At 52.0% G+C, this 18796-nt stretch overlaps 5 protein-coding genes across 5 annotated transcripts; 1 reads left to right on the top strand and 4 right to left on the bottom strand.

Moving 5' to 3' along the window:
• The first annotated feature begins 1557 nt into the window (after nucleotides 1–1557).
• Nucleotides 1558–2585, top strand: CONPUDRAFT_82551 (plant expansin). The gene is made up of 3 exons (XM_007771026.1): nucleotides 1558–1870; nucleotides 1948–2044; nucleotides 2144–2585. The coding sequence occupies exons 1-3, from the start codon at nucleotides 1786–1788 to the stop codon at nucleotides 2376–2378; spliced, it is 417 nt and encodes a 138-aa protein (XP_007769216.1). The 5' UTR covers nucleotides 1558–1785; the 3' UTR covers nucleotides 2379–2585.
• A 171-nt stretch (nucleotides 2586–2756) lies between these two features.
• Nucleotides 2757–4971, bottom strand: CONPUDRAFT_124936 (Myo-inositol-1-phosphate synthase). Its single transcript, XM_007771025.1, has 3 exons — nucleotides 4512–4971; nucleotides 3334–4453; nucleotides 2757–3276 (listed from the first exon to the last, which is right to left on the bottom strand). Exons 1-3 carry the CDS (start codon nucleotides 4775–4777, stop codon nucleotides 3001–3003), a joined length of 1662 nt encoding a protein of 553 aa, XP_007769215.1. The 5' UTR covers nucleotides 4778–4971; the 3' UTR covers nucleotides 2757–3000.
• Nucleotides 4972–6504: 1533 nt separating this feature from the next.
• CONPUDRAFT_154258 (uncharacterized protein) lies at nucleotides 6505–7464 on the bottom strand (the record flags this gene model as incomplete). The annotated part of the gene is made up of 4 exons (XM_007771024.1): nucleotides 6505–7065; nucleotides 7126–7182; nucleotides 7241–7341; nucleotides 7398–7464. 4 exons carry the CDS (start codon nucleotides 7462–7464, stop codon nucleotides 6505–6507), a joined length of 786 nt encoding a protein of 261 aa, XP_007769214.1.
• Nucleotides 7465–11177: 3713 nt separating this feature from the next.
• CONPUDRAFT_137525 (uncharacterized protein) lies at nucleotides 11178–14023 on the bottom strand. The gene is made up of 5 exons (XM_007771023.1): nucleotides 12707–14023; nucleotides 12587–12646; nucleotides 12104–12529; nucleotides 11760–12052; nucleotides 11178–11707 (listed from the first exon to the last, which is right to left on the bottom strand). The coding sequence occupies exons 1-5, from the start codon at nucleotides 14013–14015 to the stop codon at nucleotides 11255–11257; spliced, it is 2541 nt and encodes an 846-aa protein (XP_007769213.1). The 5' UTR covers nucleotides 14016–14023; the 3' UTR covers nucleotides 11178–11254.
• A 699-nt stretch (nucleotides 14024–14722) lies between these two features.
• CONPUDRAFT_56865 (HAD-like protein) lies at nucleotides 14723–16346 on the bottom strand (the record flags this gene model as incomplete). Its single annotated transcript, XM_007770809.1, has 8 exons — nucleotides 14723–15021; nucleotides 15131–15307; nucleotides 15384–15540; nucleotides 15607–15708; nucleotides 15769–15873; nucleotides 15924–16040; nucleotides 16096–16161; nucleotides 16215–16346. 8 exons carry the CDS (start codon nucleotides 16344–16346, stop codon nucleotides 14723–14725), a joined length of 1155 nt encoding a protein of 384 aa, XP_007768999.1.
• Between the last annotated feature and the right edge of the window lie 2450 nt (nucleotides 16347–18796).

Here is an 18796-nt window from a genome sequence, read left to right as displayed (position 1 = left end):
TCGTGCGTGCAAAGGCGTGGATATGTACGTCCAGGAGCGATATTAGCTTTCCCAGTATGAATATCTTGAGTCATATGGTCAAACTAGAGGCCTTGAACTGCCGATCCAAACGAACACTCAATTAAAATAAAATCACGCTGTGATCGTGCCGCCTTTCCTAAGAAAGGAAGCGAACAAAGGACGAGAATCTTCAATGTCCGCGGGGAAGGAATCGTACCTTGGACCTACCAAGTACCACACATCCTGTTATCGGAGCTTCCGCGAATCACGTAGCCTAGCTTCCTCGGCGGCTCGAGCTATAGTCAACTAAACGCAATCAACACGGAGGAGCACCCAAGAAGCCCTCGAGTCAGGCTACCAAATCAGTAACGTTGGAAAGGGCGATGTAGGAACGATAAGATCACCTCACAGGATTACGGCAAGTCAATATCGGGTACTGTTATAAAGTTAATGATGCGTATAACATGCACTTGCTTAGAATGTAATGCCTTGACCGTTATGCGGATGAGCGAATGGAGTCATACCCATTGTGATTGACGTTACAATAGTTCTCCTTGCAAGTGAATCTGAGCGAAACCTAGGTACTATGTTTGGGCGTCAAGTGCGATACGATTACCTTTTCGCGAACATCGGAGGGTGGTGGGGATTTGAACCATGCCGTTGATTCTAGATTCCGAATGCGTTATTGTCTGGGATCTTTCTGCTCTGCCAGTGACTCACCTCGAGGTCTTTCCCCCTTTCGACGCTATCGAGGTGCAAGGGTTGCATGTGCACCTGGTGATGGCATTCATGCTCCTTGCATACTGTGAGAAGATAAAACGCCGACCTGTAGAACATGTGTGGTTTTGGGGATTCAACGAGGTCTAGACAAGCATCATGATGACGATCAAATCTAAGAGAGTTCGGCATCTTCCGCGTCGCGGGGAGTGGCGACGTGCGCCGGGCCGCCAACCCTTTTCCCCTTCCATCTCTGACCAACTTTCATCCATCATCAACTCATCACCACCTTCCAGAACTCGACCCTCGCCGATCACCAGCACATGGTCACGAAGAGTCATACATCGCCATCTCCGAGAGTCGCAACGAAACCTAGACAAACTAAGAGCTGCCTTCTTTGTTTCTGACTCGGAACCCAACACGAAGGGAGCAGTCGATGAAATGGACAACTCAACTCAGATCACTTTGGCTTCTCGACCACCCTCGTATTGGGTTCGCGTCTCACGCGTACGGACTACTGACCGCGACACCTCCTTCCTTCGAAGCATTCACTGACTTCTCTGGGGCGACACCTGACTCGCACCTGACACCCCCTAAGACGCGCAGAAGCACCGTTGAGTGCTCCAACTCAGTTTATCCCAATATCCGTTGATCGCGACCACGCGCACTTGGCCACTGCAGCCATGCACCGTCCTCCACAAGACAGCTCGTCCCAGTTTGTGGGAATTGAATGAAAACGGAGAAAGCGGACGTATGTGCGACCATGCACAGTGCGTCACCGTTGACGTCCTCTCGCGGTTCTAGTCCGAGCTCAGATGGGCGGCGGGGGGTCAGACCACCCAGCCAAGGTGCTACATCCACCGCGATCTTCTGGTCGATGTGTCATATGCACGATCAGTCGACGCAGAACAGAAACAGAAGACAAGATGGTCCGGGGTGGCGGAGACTCGTGCTGCAGCACGGATATAAGGGCCAGGTGAGATGGGCGGGGGAGGGCAGGTGCATTCTCCCCGGCATCTTTTCTACCGCTCCCTCCTCTTCCCACCTACATCCACCCTCACGTCGACGATGTTCTGCGCTGCCCTTGTCCTTGCTGCCTCCCTCGCTGTCGTCAGCGTACACGCCGCGGAGACCGACCCCCAAACTGGCGATGGTGCGTGCTACTCACCTCACCCCTCTTTACCCTCTCCAAGTAGACCACGGTTGACCCTCTATCGTGAAACCACGTAGTGTTCTTCTTCGCACCCGGCCTCGGCGCATGCGGCTACACCAACACGTCCGACCAGGCCGTCGCGTCCGTCTCCCAGAACTTCTTCAACAACTACCCGTACGTCTTCCCCTCCTCCCTCTTTCCCCATCTCCCTCTCTCCCTTCCTCACCTCCGCCCCCCTCATTTCCACCGCCTCACACGCGCCCTTTCCATCAGGAACGCGACCGCGAACCCGAACGACAACCCGATCTGCGCACACAACCTGACCGTCACCGTCGGCAACACGTCCGTCTCCGCGCAGATCGTCGACTACTTCCTCTCCGGGTTCTCCGACACGTCCATCGGCCTCTCGCAGAGCGCGTTCCAGACCGTCGCCAACACGTCCAACGGCGTCGTGAGCAACGTGACGTGGGTCGTGGACCCGCTGCCGACGAACTCATCTTCGTCTTAATCAAGCTGTCAGTATGGACGGTTTCGGAAAGGCGGGGTGAGATATGGACTCGTGTTCGGACCATATGTGACAATCTCGGGCACTTTTGGTAGTTTCTTGGGGACGAACAATAGGCTAGTACATACGATATCTCGGACATGGCATGTACGAACATTGCTAGGGATTGTATGTTTGCGTGTACCTACCTTGACGAACTTAAAACACAACAAGCTTGGTGACGATCGACGCGCAACGCAAAAACGAGAGGTAGATAAAGATAACAAAATAACAAAGTCAAGATGCAGTCGGGATTTTGAAGTCTCAGAGTAAACCGTTTCGCTCACATCACCCACATAGCTCACTTAGATGCACTCGGGCGTATACGAAAATTCAACAAGCACCATTTCAATTCGACGACACATTGGTGTACGTATATATTCCTACAGAGTATCAAGAAAGACAAGAAAAGCGAGGCGGTTGAGCACCCCATCACGACGCGCGTCCACTCTAACGTGCACAGTACATACGCCGATCGTATCAAGAAAAACGTTACCGGGAGCAGTTGAAGACCCCCTCATCGCAATCGCAGAACACCATTCGCCCCCAAGCCTTCACGCGACACCTCGACGCGTTCGCTGGCCATTTACCAGATCCGCGTCTCGAGCAGCAAGTCCGAGTTGCCCTCGAGCCCGACGCACGCCTTGAGGAACGCCTCGAGCGCGTTGCGCTGCCTCCCGAGCGAGTTGACGACGTCAGTGCCCGGTTTGACCAGGGGCGCCTTGCACATGTACGAGAGCAGGGAGAGCACCGAGTGCAGCGGCGCGAACTCGCCTTCGCCGGAGCGGCGGTACTGTACGCGCGTGAGCAGCTCGGTGAGGATCGTCAGGTCGAGGATGAGGGGCGTGGCAAGGAGGGAGTCCTATAATGGAGGTGTTAGCAAGTGAAAGAGAGGAAAGGAGATGGAGAGAAAACGCACCTCGCACTCGTTGAAAATGTTGATCGTCTGCCTCCCGCCGCAGAAAATCTCCGAGTAATACTCGTCGATCGCGCGCTTCGAGTCACCCACCGCAGGGACATACTTGATCACCACAATATGGTCCGGATGCTCGCCCTTGGCCGCCTTGCCCGTCGCACCAGCAGCGGGCGCCTTGTACAGCAGCCGGTTCGCGTCAACCATGTCGTCCACGACCGAGGACTTGCTGATCTCCTTGCTGCGGAACTGGCGCTCCGCGCTGAGGTTGTGCCCGTCGTTGTTCCCGAGGTGGTTGTATGACGCGATGGACAGGGGCTTGATGCCCGCGTTGACGAGGAACTCGGCGAGGACGGACTTGAGCTTCGTCTGCCCGGACTTGAGGTCGTCACCGCCGATGAAGCCGTGCTCGCGCTCAGCGAGCGCAATCGCGCCGGGAACAAAGGTGTTCTGAGGGGCGCCGTTGACGAATGGTGCGCCCTCGAGGATGGCAGCGACGGCGAAGAGCGTCGACGGGGAGACCTCCTCGTGCGAAGACTTGATCGCGGCGAGGAGGTTGTCAGCCGTGTCGTTCACGCCAGGGATGATATCGCTGTAGCGCTCCGTGTTGGCCGTCCAGAACACCACCACGCGGTCGAGCCCGTGCTCCACCTTGAACTTGCGGATATCCGCGCGGATGTGCTCAAGGTGCGCTTGCTTGTCCGCGCCGGGGATGACGTTGTCCGCGCGCGCCTCCTGGTTCGCGGCGATAAAGTCCGGGTAGTAGATCGAGGGCAGGGGCTTGTCGAGCAGCGCCATGTGCGGCGCGACCTGGCGCTGGAGGTCGTAGTCAAGCACCTTGGAGCGCGCCATCGCCTGGTCCATCGGGAGACCCGAGATGTCCCAGCCTCCGAGGACGAGGTCGTCTGGGTGCACCATGGGGAGGACGTCCGAGATGGGAACGTGCACTTCCTTGCCCGTCGCGGGGTCCGTCCCGATCTGGACGGTCGACGCGCGGAGCATGGAGCCGATGTAGTTGGGCTGGACGATGCCGTTCTTGGTGTGCCAGGTGATGTTATGGCGGTTGGCGAGAATGGTAGCGCAGAGCGTGGTGCCGTTGTTGCCGCCGAGACCGATCATCATGAGACTGCGGATGAACGTGATGAGCAAGAGAACTACTGGAAAGGGAAGGGAGAGCGACATACCCAGTCTTTCCGACCTTGCGCTCGGTGCGGAACTCATAGGTCTGCGCAGTGGGCGTGACGGTCATGCGACCATCGGTAACCTGGACGCTGGCACCGCGGTTGACGAACTTGGAGGTGATGTGCTCGTCGGTGTAGGTGGTGTTCTCGGACTGGACGGTGATATACTCGGGGCGGCGAGCAGCGGTGGGATGGATGGGGAGGGCGGACTCGAGCTGGGAGTCGGGGGTGTTGTAGCCCGAGCCGTTGTTGTAGACCTGAGGGGCCATAGTGGATAGATAAGAGGTGGAGTAAGACGAGTGCGAAGAGGGAAATTTAGTGGGATGGAAGGATGCCTGCGGCGGAGTGCTTGCTACCGCGGTGAGGGTTGTGTGGGCTGCCGAGCTGATTCGAGTACATGCAAGAGTTGCGAAACTCCTGGACGATAACCTCGAGAGGTGGGGATTGGAAGAGTTGGAAGTTGCTAAAGGCGAGTGAGAGGGCGAGAGCAGAAGGACGCTGGGGGTGCTGGAGATATCAGAGGGTTTATATATGCGCAGACGAGGGCTGACAGGTGTCAAGGCTGTTCTCTTGGAAAACCGACAAGGAGGAGGAAAAAAAAGAGGGTCAAAGTAACGAAATATCACGCGTTTCGAATTCCGCCCTGATAATCACAGCACGTGCACCGTGTCATCCTCCGACCCATCGCTCCCCTCCCTCGTCTTGCTCTCTTCCTCTCCTCCATCGACGTCCGCTACCTTGTCGTTGTCTGCCACAGGAATGAACATATGCTCTTCGTCACTTTTTCTCCAAGATTCCCCCTTAGCTCGCTATAATCTTCACGTCAGTTGCCCACTCATCCCGAAAATAACGTCGTAAATGGCCATGACATTTACACGTGTCAGAAAGCGTGCCACTTCCATATTTCATCTCGGCCGAGCGGCATCGCAGGCTTCATCAGAACGCAACCGCGACTCGTGGAGAAACACGACACAAAGTGTCGCGCCGTGCATCCGAGTTTCATCTTCGCTCTCATTCAATCGCCCACCATGCATCATCATCGCGATCAGTCCGCGCAACAGACGGGAACCATAGGTATATGCGTAGCCAATCGAATGGACTATGAATTCATTGAACGTGCCGCTTTCGCAGTCGTTTCTTCTCGCTTGGGATAGAAGATCTAGAGTGAGAATCCTTGAGAATCGCACCGAGACCGCCAGGTGTCAGCACTTTGTCAGAGCCAGCTAAATTTTGTCTTCCCCAAGCGATCGTCGTGATAAGCCACCTACCCCAGGTTGTCGTCGAGACAGCCTCCCAGATCTGGCTACTTTATGATCGGGACAAAGTCCGGACGTCTGTCACGCCTCTAAATCTTCGGAGAAAATCCCTAGTAAGTTCGGGTTATAATTGGTGCCTCGGTCTCACAGACGCTCGAACCTGCAGAATCCGACACACGTTCCTCTACGTGAGTATACAAAAGACGTCTTTTTCCTCGAGGTTCAGCGTCTTCCCTGTGCACACGAGGTGATGCGGGTAAAAAGGAGGGTGACGATAACACACTGCATTACCGCTTAGTACTGCAACGCCTTTTCTGAATCTATTGTCTTCAGTCAGCGGCAATGCATATGCAGGAAGCAGGATAGACGTCATTCCGTGAGTTGGATGCTATTGAAGGTCGATTTTGCAATATGGCGGACAGATCAGATGTTAAAGCTCGAGTTTGCGCCCATTCCAACTCGTCTCGTGGTGATCGATGTGTATAAAGCTAGTCTCCCGTAGGCAGACCTTTATTTAGTACGAAAGACAGTCGTTCCTTATAATAAAGCGAGACTCGATCAACAGGGAAATCTCAACGAATGGGGGCCTGGACTGGAGTCAAATACTAGGGCCAAGATTATCTAGATCTACTGACCTACGTGTGGCAGGAGAATAACCAAGAACATGCAAATATAAGCCGTCATAACCAAGGGAGTCAGGAATCTATCTTCTAGTGATTAACGTACGGTAAACATGGAACCTATATACGTCGCTCCATCATGGCCAGCCACTCTGAGACCCTTATCCCATCATAGGCTGTCACCGCAGGTAATTTAGGAGGAGGAGCGGTAGTGATAGCATCCTGCAGAGCCTGTTCCGCCGATACAGCGTCCATCAACTCGACATAGTCGAGAAAACCTCTCTCGTAGAAGCTGGAGAAATGCTCCTCCAATGGCTTTACGCCAGTATCCTTCTCCAGCATTTCTTCCCAGTCGACGGCAAGGCGTCGGATCTTAGCCTCCCATGGTTTAAGAAACGTTTGACATTTGGGAAGGAAGTCACCATATTTGCTCGCTTTGAGGATCTGGTAGCCTACGACAGTCCTCTCAGCATGTACCCGACCTCTCTTGACACCGGCGAGATCTTGGCGCAGTATCTGCAGATGGATGGGCACATTCGGCTGGTTATCGTCTCTGTTGTAGGCCGCTACCCAAAGAGCGGAATAAAATAACGACAAAAGATCGTCCGCGGGAGACGGAAGATATGTTTCTTCCACTTCTGTGGCAGTGATGATTTCGTCGGTTATGAACTCCGCTGTTCCCTGCAAGACTGGTTCAGATCCAAGATCCGGAACATGCACTGAGAAGGCAGATGTACACACCATTCGTGATTCTGACGAATGCTGGTAAGAGCTATGTCCCCATTCCGGCACGCTCAGCTGATTGGTCGACAGTTTATCAATCACAAGTCCTTTGTGTTGACTATACAAGGCTGACAGATGTTCCGATACAGAGGCCATCGCTATCCTCTTCTTTTGAAATGGCAGAGAATTCAAAAGCGATGTCTTGTTGCGGAGGTGGAAGAGAACTCGGATATCCTGGCGAAGAGATGAAAGTTAATGTAGAGGAGCGTAGAGACAATAGTTTGACGCACCTTGTGGTGTGCACAATAGCGACACAATTGAAAGTCCACGCATGTACATGTATGGTTGATTTGCCATGACGACAGGACGGAATGAGCAACGGAATACATCGGAAGTTTAATCTCAGAAGTGGTATAAAACGTCGAGAAGGGATTCCATTTCTACGCGAAAGGTATATAACTTAGTAGCTAGACTTCCTTCGTCTCCATGGGATGCTTTTCGACAAGGAGCCCCATGTATCGAATCAAACCTCTTCCGTGAAGCGAAGGTCGCCTTCGCTATATGTGCAGATTATCAGAAGTTAAATCCTGTGTTTGCGTCCGCCGCAGCCGTCCCGGATCTCATTGTGGTTACGTCGCGGTCATGGTATATGACTGAAAAGAGACGCGATGCACAGTGATATCAACCAGGGTGACCGTAAACAAAGGTAGACACCGGTATACATGTGCTGGTGCTCACAACAGGCAGATACATATACGAATGAAGCTGAGTGCTAGACAAGCGAATAGAGAGGGTAAGTTGGGCCCGGGGACAAAAAGGCGCACTGACTAACGTTCATCACTAAATGAGGGGATGAATGATAAGCAAATGACCTTGACCGACATTACAGATCATGACAAACATACACCGGGGAAATGGTGAGACTCCGACACTAGTAGCATGTAAAGTCCGTTTTTAGCATACAGGGAAGATCACCACGATATGTTCATAGCAAAGAATCTATTATCTACTCGAAGGGGCGTGTTATCATTAGCAGATACGGCATGATAATAACATATGGGTACTTACATCTATCATAATCTAAGCGCCATCTTACCATCAGCATAGGCCACATGATAACAACATATAGGTACTCACAGCTATTACGAGTCTGAGGCACACAGTTTTTATGAAGTATGGGACAGCACATTTGATTGTCTGATATAACATGTCAAATACTACTACTACTGTACCTTTCCGATCTTAAGTTCTGTCCCATGTCCCATGGGCCCATGAACAGAACTTAGAACATGGGACAGTCCCACTGATTTGGACCCTTGCGAACTTAGAAACGGGACATATGGTAGAATATTAAGATGAAGAAACATGTTGAATAACAATATTAACAAGTGGAAAAATAAACCAGTAGCTTGCATGTCTCACGCACATTGATAATCTACCTTCTTTGCAAGTGTCACTGCATGATGGGGAGAATTCTGACCATAAATAATTCAGAGTGAATAGTGGCATAATGCTATAACAAGCTTCAAGTTGCAACTGAAGGCAATTGTTTGATGTCATATAGAATGCTGTTATAAGGACCACTCTCTGTGTGCCGCATCACAAAAGCACCCCGGCTGATGCTCGGCTGCATGGCATCCTCATCCTCAGGTTCACTTGCTGGGTCACCCACCCTCACCCACCCTCACCCACCCTAAGACACGAACTTTGTCCCGCCTCTACAGGACTCAGCGAACCTAAATTCGGGACATACGGAATAGGAAGGTGTTAATTTGTAATACTTTCCCACGTCACTGAGAACTTAAGATCGGAAAGGTACAGTATACTACAGCGATATCAAACAGTAATATAAATGATCAGGGTCCAACCCAAGAGCATAGGTAAGGCATGTATACAAGGCAACAATTGAGATACTATGTGCTAGAGAGTACGTACCATGAACTGACCCGATAAAAACTACTTATGCAAGCGCTGTAAATAGCCTGATAGCATTAGATGAAAACAGCATTGCTTGTGGATGCATTATAGGAGACGCACCATGCGCATGGTCCCACGCGTTTGTGTGGGGCGAGTTGGACTTTTCTGCACATGCTGACGACAGCGAGAACGGTGCACTGCAGGCTGGGCACCAGCCTACTGCGACAGATATGCTCTCTCGGGAGAATGGGACTTGGAAGCCTCTTTCACACCGTTGGCAGTGGCGTTGGGCGTCTCTGTGGCCCAGAGGGCACGGTGGCAGTCGGAATTGCCTCGCCTGCTGCGGTGTTGCCATCCTTGACAGGCAACAGCTGCTGCGATTGATAATTTAGAGTAGAGGGACTCACCATGGTCACGTTGAACGCTTAGTACTGAGGCATGGTGATAGTGGGAGGGAAGCAAGGGCAGCAGGGAGATAGCGCAAAATCCCTTAGTTTAAGAGGCCTCTTGACCCTCGCAAATATTGGCGTGCGCACGGGCCACCTGCTGCACTGGGTCAAAGGAATTCGAGCAAGCTTCTTTCCGCGCGTCATCGAGAGATTCCATCTGCCACAAATCCGGCTCGTCATAATCACTCACCCAAAAAGAAGCTTCTTTAACCTACTTTGAGGAGAGCGACGATCAAAATTATCGGTGTTTAAACATTTAAGTGCCAGTGTCTAGCAGTATTAATTCGCTTGCGAGCTGGCCGCGTTTTGACGATCCGGAACGAGCTGACTGTTCGTCCTGCAAGGCCTCGGGAGCCGTCATCTTCCCTTGCCTAAATTGACTCCATCTCGTGACGCCCACTTGATCCACTATCCCACCGTACTTTTACTGATGATGGATACTGTAGAGCAGGCGGATGAGAGAAGTTTCTTGGGTGAGGACGAAGCGCTAGCTGACAAGGCTGGCTTTGATGCATTGTAGAGGTCAGTCTTCTACTACTCAGCGTGCTTTCGTTAGTGGCTCACTGATTTATGAGCAGTTTCTTATAATCGAATGATCATGTTGCCTTCGAAATGAGATCTGGCTTGTTATGCTCCCACATATTGCGAGTGATTTTACCTTGAGTTTCGGTCCACGGTAAGCTCACACTTATATGATACTCGATGGTAAGACCCCGACGATATGATATTCTACTATATTCTGTTCTCATATTGTGGGCTGACGCTTAACCAATGTTGAATCCTCGCCATTTACGGTCATACAGGATTCTATCAACGGTAATATTATAACACTGATAACCTCGTTTATGCCCCGAAAAATTTCCCCCGATTTAGTGATGTTCCCGATGATTGAGCTGTTAAGTCATCTCTGCGAGTAAGTTTATCTTTTCTGCCAATGTGACATCTATCATTCGGAATAAGTACTCACAAAACCCTCCTTCGTAGAAGCTGAAGAAACGCTCCCCGAAAAGCTTCGCGTCGGGATATTTCTCTGCAAGCTTGCGCAAGTCGGCGTCGAGGAACTAAATATTAGTACCTCATATCCTCAGAAATTGCTAACATTAGGCGAGGACTAGTCTCCGACGTCTTGCGATTTAATGGGAACGCACGTCACGATTTTCCTCGTGAAAAATGCTGATGTATACACATCGTCTACGAGCTCGCCATTCCATATCTAAAGGTCAGTGGACACTCCCAATTCGTTGTCGTCCGGGAGGTAGAGTAAAATAGAGAGAGGGGATTGTCGATGAGAAAATGAAGGTGCAGTCTAGATGATCCTGAGACAATGATGAGGTCGTCTGAAGTGAGCTGTGCCGTTCCTTATATGAACTAGTCAGGTATTCCAACAACTTAGATCTGGGCGTAGAATATGTATTTGCATATTGACTAGTCGAGATGATGCTCTGCCCAAAACCGAGCTATAACTTTGAGAGTGTTTAAGCGCGTCATTATTACTTATGAATCCTCTTCGTTGACCCTCTAGACTCATCACTTGTTCGAGAAGAGTTGCCATCGCCGCGTCTATGTCTGATCTGCCTTTGACTGAGGTGGACTCTGATCAATAGGGGAAATGCGGAGCCGAAAATGTACCGCGGTTCATGGCGCGTCAGTGACCGTTTCTTCACGATCATGATGATATATTTTCACAAAAGTATTTGCGGACGAAGCATGCGAGTACAATGATGTGAATATCCGAATGGTCGTGTACCACGATAGGCATGTACATAATAATTCGTTTATGCCTACTCCGAACCAGAAGGATACATCTCGATCAGCAACTCAAGATATTCGAGGAGGCTCCTTTCGTAGAAGGTACAGAAATGCTCCTCCAAAGTCCCCGCTTCAGGATCTTTATCCATAATTGCTGCCCAGTCGACGACAATGCGTTTGATTATAGCTTGCCACGATCTCAAAAACGCTTGACATTTGGGAAGAAAGTCGCCATAGTTGTTCGCTTTGAGGGCCACGCGTTCTACGACAGTCTCCACAGCCCGAGTTCTCGTCTCACTGGCGATTTCTTGACGAAGTACATCCAGACCATTGGGCAGTCCCAGTTCGTTGTAGTCTCCGTTGTAAACCGCTGCCCAAAGTGCGGAATAAAAAAACGAGAAAACATCGTCCACAGGAGATTGAAGGTATGGTTCTTTCATTTTTACAGAAGTGATGAGGCCTTCTGACATAAACTCCACCGTTCCCTGAAGATCGAATCAGAAGCGGAATACGCATCGAGAACACCGAAATCCATACCGATCGCGAAGTTGCCTCACTCAGATTGATATCGAAGAAATATTCACGAAGGTTGATTGCCAAGTCGCCGTCAATGACAAATCCTTTGCACTGATCGTCTATCTTCAATCGTTCCAGGAGGTCTTTCAGTTTCTTCAACAACGCTTTACGGCTATCCGAGATGTTGATATCTCGTAGCATAATAGCTAAAACCTCCGAAAGAGACGCCTTCGCCTGAGCGGTCTCGCATCGAAGCATGTTGCCGATGCTGATATCACGATGCTGATAGCCTTTTCTAAGCATGTTCCAGTACCCTGACGGAACGGGTAAGTAGGATCAAAAGCAGAATCAGCGACGTGCCGTACCTATCATGGCGTGGGCGATAGTATTGAAAAGTTCCTCGGGGGTCTTTACGTGAACAAGAGAACGGCCACAGAAGCTGGAAACGTGCTGTCTCAACGCTCTGTATTCCTTGATGGGGTCCTTCTTCTTCCACGCGTCGTCTTTTTCGATGACCCTCCAGAAGGTGGCTAAGTTCAAGAAGAGGTGATTAGTGACAGGTAGCCCCTCCTTGTGGTGTACTACAGAGGAGTAGTAGTGCTTCGCAACGCCAAAGCTGTCACCGCAGTCGTGCAGCATATTCCTTTCCGCATTGAAATAGCGCCGGGATACCCAAGAGAATTTGCTGACAATATCTATATCGTCCTCGAAGACTTGATTCGGCTGCGTATCAACACCCTGCCGCACGTACCGAGCCTCGAACCTTTTCAATGCGACCGGCTTTCCGTACCCTTCGGAAGATTTACGAATTAAGGGGTATACGGACTAAGCTTGACCTAAAAACGTACCAGGTTTCTTCGTCGCAGCAGAACTGTTCTGGGTCACATTGCCGCACTGAGTCGCCGTGTCTATATACGGGTAGTGTCAGAACCGAGTGATGTAACGTATACACTGCGCCGTTGACTTACCCTTCTTCTTACGCTTTCTCTGACTGTCCCCTTCTTCAGTTGCTTTCCTCTTCGAGCTCGTCGGTCTCTTCCCTTGTGTGAGTGACGTCACTGGAGGAGGTATGAAGGGATGATCTGCGGAATCTTGAGTCCTGTTGGAGAGGCGCCAAACCTCTGGCGATCGACCACGTAGGGCTAAAGATCGATGAAGAACCTCCTCGATTCGAAGGTTGACGCCGTCATCGTTACCTTTGAGAGGAAGATACGATGAGGTCTCGTCACACCATTCAGGTAATCCAGCATCCGCCCGGGTCTCCCAGGTGATTAAAGCAACGAAAAGGCGAAGAATGTCGATGTGGTGCTCGGAATTGGACGGGTCGAGAGCAGCAGACGCTGTGAGACCACCTGGATGGAAAACGAGGAAGCGCAGTTCTTTGGCTTTGTATTGATACGCAAGCACCAGTGAGAATTGGCGTACGGGAGAAGCGAACGAAAGGCAGCGTGCATACGTTGCGGCTTGCGCGATGAGCTCTGACCAACTCCGCTTGACTTCGACTGGGATGAGCAGCTCGCAGTGATTAGCCTCCTCTCGTGCTGCGTCAGATAGAGTCCATGAAACCTTAGAAGGTATGTCATGCGTAGAAATAGCACCGCTAGAGTCTTCTGTCTCTCTGGGAATAAACCCAACCAAGTCTGGCTTAAGACTGTCATCGCTGCCGACACCGTCGGAGACCGGTTTCGCCCACTCGGCAAAGCGTAGTTTGCTGTAGTAGGAGTGGTCCCCGGGCCCATTCTCCATTTCCGAAGCAAAGAGAGCAGCTGCGACGCAGCATTGGAGGAAATTGTTGATAGACTGGTAAGAACTCTCTTCGTTGGGGTGTCCATGATCCGGGAAATCTACGGGGGGCGTCGATTCCGCCATGAGCTGCCGAAGCTTCTCGGCAGAGGCAAGAAGGTGAGGCTCCAAAGTCTCCAGAAGATGAGTGTCGTAGTTCTCGATAATGTCGTGGGGGTTTTCGTCAAACGATACACCATGTTTCCACGCCTTGGCTGAGAGTGCATAAGCGAGATCTACTGGGGACATTTCCCATGTGGCACCCCGAAGCTCATCCTTGGAGTGTTCCTTCATCGCGGATTGGGCAGCAGAAGGAGTGTGTTGTTCCAAATTGGAGCTGCTTTGTATGACGCTGCTAGACGGGCGGCTGCTTGTCGGTAGACCGCTCGATTTGAGACCGTTCGAGTTGCTATGTCCGCTGCTGAAGTGCGAACTACGCTTGATCTGAACAGGAGTAGGCTTGGTTGAAGATGCAGTGCGCGGCTCTTCGGACATGATGGCGGTGAAGGAGGCGGGATCTAAGAACGTGAGGCGACGAAAGCGATGAGTGCGCAGATAAACGTCGCAATTTTGAAGCGAGCAACTTACACCCGAACTGCAGTTCATTTCAAACTCAGTTTGAAAGACAGCACGCGATTGACAATAGTCAACAATCACGCGCTGCCGAAACCATGGACCGTCAGCGTCAGCTCTGTTCCTCTATTGTAGCAAGGAACAATAGACGATGCCTTCAAGGACCACGAGAGGTACCCTATCCCAGTGAGATAGCGTAATTGTTTACTGTCCTGCGCCTCAATTCGGACCCCGATTCCTGAACATCCGTTCTGGGAGCTCCGACAGACTACGCCAAACGGAGGCGAATGACGCTTTTAAATTGTTCAATCAGCACCAGCATGAGCTGCGGATCCATGTTCAGAGATCGTCCTGAACAGAAAGGGGTGCATTGTCCTTGACATTCATCGCGCTGGGTGAGCGATGCCAATCATTATATACGAAGGGCACGTTCCAAGCGGATATACTTTCACGAAACTGAGCAGGCGCACATGGTCGAAGAGCAGAGCTTGGTTCGATTATGCAAAGTAAATAGTCATCGCGAATATACTATAAGTCTATCGTGGCCACCGCACCTCCTCCCCCATCCCCTCTCCTTGAACTCAAGCTCAGGCCCCCGTCTCCTGCTCACTCCAGCATACGCTCGTGGATCATGCCTTCGCCTGCTGTCCAGCCACCGCCGGAGCAGTAGCACCAGCAGCAGGCGTAGGTGCAGGTGAAGCAGCATCTGGCTTCTTGCCTCCAGCGCCATCCAACATGCCCCAGAGCGAGCCGGACATCTCCCGTGCCATCGCCTGCCGGTCCTCCTCGAGCAGGCGCTCGAACTCGTGCTTGTTCGCGGCGATGTACGCCTGCTCCTCCTTGTATATCCGCTGCGCCTCCGTACGTTTTTGTTCGAGGTAGGTAGGCGGGACGGGTGAAGACTTAGCCTGTGGTTCATGAGTGGGTGCTTTAGCGTTGGCGAAGGCGAGCGAGGAAGAGGAGGACATGAAACGAGGGCGGGATAGGGACACGAGGGAAGGAGGAAAGCAAGAAAGAACGGAAGCGTACCTCGCCACCGAACAGTGAGCTCATCTTCAGCCCGCCTCCGAGCCCAGACGCGCCCTTCGCCTTCCACTCCTCAATGTGCCGCTCCTTGGCCGCGGCCTCCTTCTTGCCGTACTCGATCGGGATGTCCTTACCCTGGTATGCTGTCAGGATCGGCCGCACGTCGGGGGACTTGTAAATCGCAATTGCTGTGAGAACACTCATCAGTCTACGTGTTCCAAGAGAAGGGAATGGAACAATGGAGAGGGGAGGGATGCCACGTACACTCAAGGAAGGGGATCATAGCCACGAGCCCTCGGTCGCGCGACTCGCCGGTCCACTTGGGAATGACGATCGCGTTCTCGGGGTGCGTTGAGACGTGCTCTTCGTGTGTGTCGAGGAGGATGACCTTGGACAAGTCGCGGTTGAGGTAGGATAGATCCTAGATAGATGGACATTAGTGACAATTCATCGAGACGCAGAGGGAGAGCAGGATGGCGAGGCTTACCTTCACAGTCTTGCCATTTATCGAGCGCGTGGCGTCACGGAAGAGTTTGTAGGTGATAAAGAAGTTGTATGGGTCGAGCTTTTCAAGGACGGGAAGGGCGGTCTGTAGGGGGTAGGTATTACGTCAATACCCGAGGAAGTCGGTACAGGGATGGGGACGCACGTAGTGCTGCTGAGTAGTGAAAATTACAATCTCATAGAACTGGGATAGGTATGCCAGGAAGTAATCCACGCCGGGACGCTTGGCCGTTCTCCAGCCGTATTGACGCTATTCGAGCATGGTCAGATAAGGGCTTTGGCACAGAGGACCAGACTTACATCCCACGTTGACGTAATGAGCAGGTCGTCCAGAGAGAGGAGAAGTGTATACGGCTTTTGATGCGGCGCAGGCAATGGTGGCGGGAGGAGCTCTTCCCATGCTGGTTCGCTGAAGTACTGTGTGCCATTCGTCAGAATAGATGACAGCGCGCTCGAAGATGATGTAGCGCACGTTGGTCATCTCAAAAAGCCTTGACTTCGTCCTCTCCCAGCGCGTCGCAGGCGCCTGCTCCAACGTCTTAACGACCCATCGTCAGCACCTTTTGAAGGAGAGGAAACCGGAACACATACCTGCTTCCGCTTCTTCAGCTCATCAGGTGTCCACTCGCTTCCAAGCAGGAGCACGCCCGCGAGCACGCCAATGGCGCATATGCCGAGGGACGTGCGCGCTAAGCCCTGCCTACGGCGCTCGATGGACGACATCGAGTCGCGCGAGGACCTAGCACCTGTCCGCGCCCCTCCTGCCTCCTGCTGCGCGCTGCTGCCCTCCGACGGAACAAAGTCGAGACTAGGAAGCGAGGACAGGGGCTTTGGAGGCTCGTCTGCGGCTTGGGGTTGGACGGGCTCCTGTGCCTTGGCTGGTTCTTGCGACTCTGTCTGGTTTTCCTCTGCCGAGGGAGGCGGGCGCGGAGGGGGAGCAGAGGCCATGCAGCGTACGGCTGGGCGAAGTGCCTGACGGTAGGCCCCACGGGTGACGACGGAGAACATGTTGACGAGCTTTAAACCAGAGACGAAAGAGGGGGAGGAGGAGACGCGTCTTGCGTGCACGAGCACGGAGGTGGATGTATGCGCAGGGAGCTGTGACGCGGAACCTTTCCACAATTTTGCGTCCTCGCGGAGTTTCAACGGCATTCGGCCAGCTCTTCCGGCCCCTCTCAAGCAACCCTTGATCGCCCTTTCTATCAACGACGAGGTGCAGCAAACATCCGTTACATGCAATGCGCTATCGTAATCTGACCTGACGACGTCTGAAGATGATTGTACGACGAAACGCGCACTCAGTCACCTTACAGGCGCGCCTACATGGGTCCCTTCACCAGCCGGTGACATCTCTAACCACAAGTCAAGCGCAGACAGGTAAGGCAGACGGATCCAAACAGATGGAGGTGCTCAATCACCCTCCAGACTATTGGCATAGCGATCCTGCATTAGCTGCTGGCGGACACGAAGAACAAGATGGTGCGTCTCCACTTAACTCTCTGAATTTCTGAGTACAATCTCTCATCGACTGCGAAAGACGAACCCGATCGCTAGCTCACGCAGCTCGGGTGGGCATGAGGCATGGGATGGCGGCATTTAGACGCTGCGGGTGCTCACAACACATTCGTGAGTTGATGGACTTTCGCTATGTTGACTACGATTTCCTAATCATTGCTAACACAGTCAGTTCTGAACGGAAGAATCGGTTTAGTAATGACAGGTGGCTCCTTTTTCCCGACTATGATACCCTCCAGTCGTTGGTGGCATTAGTGAGGAAGCGGACTGCTCCTGCCCGTCCCAACTTCAACAAGATACTGGGTCTCTCGTTACTTTGTATATTCTGACTTCATTTCTTATATATACAGCGCCGGAGATTTTTCAAGTATCACTTGATCCCTCGCTCGTCTCTCAAGGATGAGATCGTCACCATAGGATCGCGGGGATTGCACACCCGCTGTTCACGCATATCCATTCGCGACGTTGGGTGCCATCGGTTATCCTCAGCCATGTATGACCACGTACGACCACGCCTTGTGATATACAACGCCTTACAGAAGAGTGGAGATCTCAATAGGCAGGGCTCTATGGACCTGAATGATGCAGAGGTGGTTTACACACAATACGGTCCTCCGCATGGCAAATGTCCATACATGCTTATCATTGATGCAGTACGCAAGCCCTACAACGCAAAGTCAGGTCAGATATATCACCAGTTCCTCATAACTTTCCGGCGCTTCGATAGGTCGTCATCTTTCGACCCGGGCGATAGGGGTAAGCCTATTGCGTACACATGCTATATGCCAAGTTCGCGCCATCACTTTTGCCAATGGCAAACAACCTGCTCGCATCCTTCTTGCATAATCTCTTGCCTACGCTTTCGCCACTTTGAAGCCCGTGATAACCCAATCTCGGTAACTTTGCGAGCGCTCTATACAAAATTGGTAAGCCAGGAGTCTGTCTAACAAATCATCATCCGCGAGTACGGCTAAGGCAGCCTTAATATGTTCGCAGCCATCTCGGAGCTGGCGGTGTCGGGTAATGCTAAGCCAACTTGAATTTGGCAAAGCTATGCCAAGCAGGCATGACTGGCGCATTCGAGGGTAGACCTTTGCATAAAGTACTACCGAGTTACCAAGCTCCCACTTGCTGATGAACGCCTGGGTGTCCTTGTGGTTGAACGAGAATGGCACGCTTCAGGGGCTATAAGAAGGCGGGAAGCTGACTACGAATTACTGTAAAATGAAGCCCTGAGCTTCCCAGGAATGACAGGTAACTGGCCGGAAAGGGCCCTTGTTCCCCGGGTACGCGATTGGTCTTCAAAGTGCAGGAAGTCGCAGGGTAGACCTCATCGGTGAGAAGTTGTGGCACATAACGCCTCTGTCGTTGACGTGCGAGGATAATTAAAGGTCCTCAAGTCCAGAACGCGCATAGGTGCCAATTAATAGCGCCTCCGTTTCACATGGGAGGGGGTACGCTCCGGGAAGTATTCCATCTCCTAAATCACATAGGACATATCAATGACAGAACGGATACCAATCCGAGACCAACCAAGACACGCGCCACCTGGACCTGTATTGATTGGCTGAAGCCAGAAGTGATATGGCTCGTTACACGCTGATGAAGAAGCTGACGCAGAAGGAGAGCCCGAACAGAAATAATATCACGAATATTCA

The sequence above is a fragment of the Coniophora puteana genome, assembly GCF_000271625.1.
Source record: "Coniophora puteana RWD-64-598 SS2 unplaced genomic scaffold CONPUscaffold_7, whole genome shotgun sequence".
Classification (NCBI taxonomy): domain Eukaryota; kingdom Fungi; phylum Basidiomycota; class Agaricomycetes; order Boletales; family Coniophoraceae; genus Coniophora; species Coniophora puteana.
Note: the sequence above shows the minus strand (reverse complement) of the source record. Positions and strands in the feature narration are given on the sequence as shown.